The following is a 7029-nucleotide window of genomic DNA, read 5'->3' as shown; positions in this document are numbered from 1 at the left end:
GCCTGGTCAGATGTTTCACTAATCGGCACCCTGTGGGAGGAGCCGTCTGAGTTTGAGATCCTGGCAGTCTTTTTTGTTCTGGCCATCATGCTCTGCATAGACACAGATACAGTCGGACTTTGTATAAAGGGCAAATATGGGTCCAGAAAAGGACAGGCGGCACTCCTAGTCCTAGATTTAGCCGTCCCCGGTGACCGGCTGATTACTAACCTAGGTCGTGTCGTGTGCTTCCGTGGTGCCATTTAAAAAAAGAATAAAATAAAGAGAAAATTAAGAGTAAGAGAACCGACGGTTACCTGAACGAGTGACGTTGATGGAGTTCTGAAAATCCTGTGCAGTCGGCTTGTCAGAGCCGGCGGTAGGCAGAAAGGGTCCAAAATGTCAGAGCAAGTTCAGGGGTGCGAATGTTCTCTCAAAAAGTTCTCGTGTGAAAATGACTGAAGTCAACACTCCCTTATATAGGCGAAGTGAGAAGGTGAAGGGTCACTTTCTGAATTCATAATTTGGGCGGGAGAATCTCTCGGCCTTTCGCCGAGTGACACCTGTAGCAGGTCGTCGCCTGTTACAGTGCGACACCTATCACAGGTAACATGTGACCAGTCACGTGCCACCTGTGAAGGGCAAATGATTAGGGGATTTTGCTCCCACCAATCGGAATGCGCCACGTGGGCAAATCAGGTCCTGCCAAGTGTCCCCCAGTTGGAACTGTCAGGGCTTGCCACGTGGCACACGCTTATTCGTCCACCTTGGACCTATTATGTCATGACACGTGGCATACTCCATGCCTAATGGAGAAACCGGCCACCCAGGCCCAACTTCCGAGGGAAGCCCAATCAGCCCTAGGTTAACCTAAACCTAGGATAGGCACGTTTTCCAAGGTTATAAATACCTCCCTTAATCCTCATTAAGAGGGATTACGCAAAAGATTAAGCAATTGATGACTCTCACCTAGAGAAGTCTAAACACATTGATCACTCCTCCCCTAGAGGAACCAGATCTCCCACCTTTAATTTCCGCATTAATTACTCCTCACACAAGTACTAACTTGATCGTTGGAGACGGAGCTCCCACCACAAGGAGTCTCCGTTATTTTGCAGGTACAGGCGTCCAGTTCCAGTCTCGGAATTGTAACTCTCCCGCAGGACATCAGAAAACCCCAAAACAGTCACCATAAAGAACAAGTACCCATTACCAAGGATTGATGACCTATTTGGCCAATTGAAGGGTGCATCTGTGTTTTCCAAGATTGATCTAAGGTCTGGATACCATCAGTTAAGGATCGCAAACGAAGATATTCCCAAGACTGTATTTAGAACAAGGTATGGACATTATGAGTTCACAGTAATGCCATTTGGATTGACGAATGCTCCAGAAATCTTTATGGACTTGATGAATAGGGTGTTTCATCCACTTATGGACAATTTTGTCGTAATGTTCATAGATGATATACTGGTGTATTCGAAGAATAAGGAGGAACATGTGGAACATTTGAGAGCAGTTTTACAGACTTTAAGGGAGAACAAGCTTTATACGAAGTTTTCTAAGTGTGAGTTTTGGTTGGAAAAAGTAGCATTTTTGGGTCACTCTGTGTCCAAGGATGGGGTAGAAGTAGATCAAGCGAAGATTGAAGCAGTGAAAAGATGGCCTACGCCAAAGACGGTGTCTGACATTAGGAGTTTATTAGGTTTAGCAGGGTATTATAGGCGTTTTGTGAAGGACTTTTCTAAAATTGCTAAACCTATGACCTCTCTAATGAAGAAGGACAAGAAGTTTGAGTGGGACGAGAAGTGTGAGGAAGCGTTTCAACTTTTGAAGAAAAGGTTGATTACAGCACCAGTGCTAACATTGCCCGATGATAGTGGGATCTACGATGTATATAGTGATGCATCCAAGAATGGTTTGGGATGTGTGCTATGCAAAATGGAAAGGTGATTGCATATGCATCAAGACAATTAAAACCTCATGAAGTAAACTACCTAACTCATGATTTAGAATTAGCTGCAATCATTTTTGTACTAAAGATTTGGAGGCATTACTTGTATGGGGTGAAATGTAGAATTTATACTGACCATAAAAATTTGAAGTACATTTTCACTCCAAGAGATCTAAACTCGTGCCAAAGGATATGGTTAGAATTTGCAACGGACTACGACTTGGACATATAATACCACGAAGGGAAAGCAAATGCAATTGCAGAAGCTCTAAGTCGTAAAACTAGTCATGGATTGAACACTTTGATAGTGGCTGATGAATTGTGTAGGGAAATGAGAAAAATGAACCTAGAAGTGGTAGAATGGGGAATACCAGCAGGTATACTTGCAAATCTAAGCATTTAACCAACAATATTTGATGAAATAAGGGAAAATCAGGCAGGAGATGTAAAGTTGGATAGGATTCGTGAGAAAATAAAGCAAGGAAAGGCAACAGATTTCAAAATTTATAAAGATGGGAGTCTAAGGTACAAAGGTTGATGGTGTGTACCACAAAAATGTGAGGAAGTAAAGAGAAAATTGATGGATGAAGGACAATGGATAAAGGACATAATACACCATACTCAGTACACCCTGGAGGGGATAAACTATAAAAAGACTTTAAAAAGATGTATTGGTGGCCTAAAATGAAGAATAAAGTTGCGGAATTTGTAGCTAAGTGTCTAACTTGTCAAAAGGTGAAAATAGAGCACAAGAGGTCGCAAGGAACCGTGCAATCATTGGAAATCCTTGGATGGAAATGGGATTGCATTTTGATGGATTTTGTGACTTGCCTTCTAAAGTCAAAGAGTGGAAATAATACCATTTGGGTCATGGTGGATAGACTTACCAAATCTGCAGTGTTCATACCAATGAAGGAGACTTGGAAGATGGAGCAACTTGCAAAAGCTTACATCAAGAATGTTGTGAGGTTACATGGAGTTCCAAAAGATATTGTGTTTGATGGATATTCTAGGTTTCTTTCAAAGTTATGGAAGAGTGTGCAGGAAAACTTTGGTACAACACTAAAGATGAGTACAACATTTCACCCTGCCACAGATGGACAAACTGAGAGAACTATTCAAACCTTGGAAGATATGTTGAGATCTTGTGTCATAGACTTCCAAGGGGGATGGGAAGATAGCTTGAACTTAATTGAATTTTCTTACAACAATAGTTATCATGCGAGCATTGGTATAGCTCCATTTGAGGCATTATATGGAAGGAAGTGGCGCAGTCCTGTATGTTGGAACAACATAAGTGAAATAATGATCTTAGGGCCTCAAATGATTGAAGATACAGTTAAGCAGGTAAAAGTGATTCAGGCTAAGATTCAAGCAGCACAAGATCGTCATAAGAGTTATGCAGATCTGAAGCGTAGGGAAGAAGAGTTTGAAGTTGGTGACAAAGTGTTGTTGAAAGTATCACCAATGAAGGGTGTTATGAGATTTGGGAAGAAAGGAAAACTTAGCCCAAAGTATATTGGTTCATATGATATATTACAGAGGATAGGCAAAGTAGCTTATGGGTTGGCCCTACCTATGGAGCTAAGTAAGGTGCATGATGTATTTCATGTGTCTCGGTTAAGAAGGTACATATCTGATAAGTCACATGTGCTACAACTTGAAACAATTGAGTTAGATCAAAGCTTAACTTATGAGGAAAGACCTGTCAAGATCCTTGACAGTAAAGTGTGTAGTACACGCAACAAGGAAGTAAAGATTATTAAGGTGCTATGGTCTAACCAAGAATATGAGGAAGCAACTTGGGAAGCTGAGGATGAGATGAAAAAGAAACACCCTGAGTTGTTTGAGGTATGTTGAGTTACGGGGACGTAACTTGTTTTCTTTAGGGGGGTAGAATGTGGTAGATTTTCGTGCTTTTCCCTCTAATTTCAGTTATTTTAGTGCTTTTTGCACACTTTTAACGGTTATTTCGAGTACTTTTGATTTCAAGGGGACATTAAAGGTAAAAGTATGTCAAAAGAGTACAGTAATATTACACAAAGTGAGGAAAAGGTTGATTTTTCGTTACCCAAGTTTCAGGACGATACTTTTTTTAAGGGGGGTAGACTGTAATACCCCGTATTTTTATACGTATATTAATTTAAAACATTATTTTATGAAGTATTTAAATAATTCAAAATGAATTATTTATGGTATTTTTATAATTTAAAAAGGTTTATTTTTATTAAAAGTCCATTTTTATTTTAAATTGTTTTGGAAATATTTTATTTTTATATTTGTAAACTTTGAGGCATAATTATTTTATAAAAAGGAAGTTTTAAACTCAATGGAATTTTAAAGAAAGTTAATGACTAGTTTGAATAAGAGAATGAATCATTAAGGGTAGAAAGGGAATTTAAGTTAGGAGGGTCTTGAGACAGGGTATAAATACCCATCATATGAGCAAATTAGACTTTGCCCAAGGTGGAGAATACCCAAACGTAAACTCTCTTTCTATCTCCTCTTATTTTCTCTCTCTCCTTAATTTTCCCCTCTCCCTCACAACACGCGCACGCACACACCAAGGTGGTTGGCCGCCACCACCACTTCCCACCGATCGGCCACCGCCGCCAGCAGCAATCGGCAGTAGCAGCCGCCGGCATGGAGGGCGGCAACAGCCCCCTCCCGTGCGTGAAATTATGTGTTTTAAAAATCTCTCTCTCTCTCTTTCTCTCTCTCTCTCTCTCTCTCTCTCTCTCTCGTTTTAAATTAATCCAACCTCGATTAATTATTAATTTGGGTGTGTGTGATGATTTTTATGATATTTTGATAATGATTAATATGTATAAAATTTTCAGATTTGGTTTTTGAATTAAAAAGCCCCAAATTGAAAACCCTAGGTTTCTAAATTAATGTTTATTGATGGAAATTGATTGTAGTTGATTAATACTATTGAAATTAATATTTTTAAACAAAATTACAACAAGTTTATGAATTTTTATAATGCTTGAATTTTTATATAAAGGCTAGAATTATGTTTCTTGAAAGGATTTTTAATTACCCTTTAATTGGGAATAAAAGTAGGTGGTTTAAATTAATTTTCCGCATGTTTTAGAAGGTTTAAAAGTGATTTAAAGAGTGTATATATTGCTAGAAATTTATTGTGAATAGGTATTATTGTCTCTTTGTAATTTTGGGTTGTAGGAGACTTCCAAGTGAGTGATTTTGTGTAGTCGTGGCAATTTTGAGATCATATTCGAGGTACGTTTGCTTACTTGGTAATTATTTAAGTGTGTAGAAACATGCCAGGCTTTGTTTGATTAATTCCAAGGTAGTATCATGATAGGTATTGGTTGGAATTGTTGATTGGATTGATGTTGGTGATTAATTATGAAGTATGGATTATTTGTGGTGAATTGATAATTGGAATTAATTATGTTGGCATGTTGATTATGAACTACACTTTTATTATTGACATGATTGAGAGCATGTTTAATTAAACTAAATGTTTAATTTGGTTTGGAATATATAAAGGGAATTTTATGATGGTTCATATAATTTTTATTGATGCTTTAAGCATGGGAATTGGGCTATTAAGTGTCGTAATACACAGGAATAAAATATATTGCGGTGTCTAGTGAACTTAAGGTGTTCTAAACATCATGGGATAGGATTTGCGGTGCTTTTTGCACTTAAGGTGTTATTTAACGCCGAGATAGTCTAAAAAGGGTTCAACATTAAATTAAATGTGGTCACTAATTATTCAAGAATTAAATTGGTATGTTTGATTGCTTGAATGATTATTATGATTGATTGTGTTATGGTTTGAGAGTCATCACCAAGTCTAAAAATATGTAATCAACGTAAATAAAAGAGATTACACACCAAAACTCTTGGAACGTATACACCTTGAGTATGAACATATGGGGGGAGTTATGGGGTTTTATATTTAACCATAGCTTCTATTAGGAGTAACGGACGCTGTATTTTCCTTTTTATTTTATGCACAGAACGTCCAGTCACTTTCATGTGGCATTTGCCTACCTGATTAGCTCCCAGTGTAGTTTACCTCAATTTATTTGGGACAGGGATTTGGTGGGAAACCCGTTCGATGCGTAATCAAATTAAATAAGCAATTCATTTAATTATTGGTTGGTTGTATGGTATGTTGTATGCTTGTAACAAGTGCAACAAGGTAAGTTGTGTATTGATAGGATGAAAGCATGTTAGTGTGTACTGTTTACGCTTATGTACTCAGCATTGCTATTGTGTGTTGTATCTTTGTTTGGCCTTGTCTTTATCTTGGCCCTACGACGACCCATTTCTAATGGCGAGTAGTGGGGACAAAGTAAAGAGAAGCTTTTCAGGTGATGAAGCATATTCATGATAAGCATGAGTGAAGAGCGAATCCTATTTAGTTTCCATAAGAATATGATGTGTTTTATTTGCTTTGATTATTATATATTTGTTTGTGGGACTAACACAAAGGTTTTAATGTTTTTTTTGGGTTTGATAAGGGCCTACAATGGTTCCAAGTTGTAGGTTGACTTTGTTTGACTTTGGTTTGACTTTACTTTCGTTTGGTTTGACTTTTTCAGTTGATTGGTTTTGAATGGTTTTTAAAGTGAGTCTTCCGCTGTGTGTTTTTGATAATTGGCTTAACCGTTTTCACGGTGGTTGTAATGTCTTAGATTTAGTATATTTTGTATTTTAAAAAGAACAAAACAGGTATTTTAAAGGAAAGCAATTTCTAGGGTGTTACAATAGTGGTGGTGGTTGTGGTGGTGGAAAGAAGGTGGTTTTGTTAGGTTGAAGAGAGAGAGAGGTTATTAGTTAGTAAATTCATTTAAAGAAACTAAGGATTAACCTTAAAACATGCACTAGCTATAGGTTAGCTCTAAAACACCTATAAGGACACTCTATATAGTTAAGCAAAAGCTGAGGGTCACTTGAGAATATGTATGGCAAAAAAAGTCTTCTAGACAGAATTTGCAGAGATAGAAGACCACTATGTAGATTTTTTTTTAAAATGCAATGAAAGTGAAATATGTTAACAATGCAACAATTAGAAGTATTACAATACGAGATTTAGAGTCCCTTACGTAGTACTTTAG

At 37.6% G+C, this 7029-nt stretch overlaps 1 protein-coding gene across 1 annotated transcript; it reads left to right on the top strand.

Moving 5' to 3' along the window:
* The first annotated feature begins 1344 nt into the window (after positions 1–1344).
* On the top strand, positions 1345–1932 carry LOC110699774 (uncharacterized mitochondrial protein AtMg00860-like). Its single transcript, XM_021877290.1, has one exon. It carries the CDS (start codon positions 1345–1347, stop codon positions 1930–1932), a length of 588 nt encoding a protein of 195 aa, XP_021732982.1.
* Positions 1933–7029: the final 5097 nt, after the last annotated feature.

This window comes from Chenopodium quinoa, unplaced genomic scaffold (assembly GCF_001683475.1).
Source record: "Chenopodium quinoa cultivar QQ74 unplaced genomic scaffold, ASM168347v1, whole genome shotgun sequence".
Taxonomy (NCBI): Eukaryota; Viridiplantae; Streptophyta; class Magnoliopsida; order Caryophyllales; family Amaranthaceae; genus Chenopodium; species Chenopodium quinoa.
The sequence above is the reverse complement of the archived record's forward strand: the minus strand, read 5'-3'. Positions and strand labels throughout refer to the sequence as shown.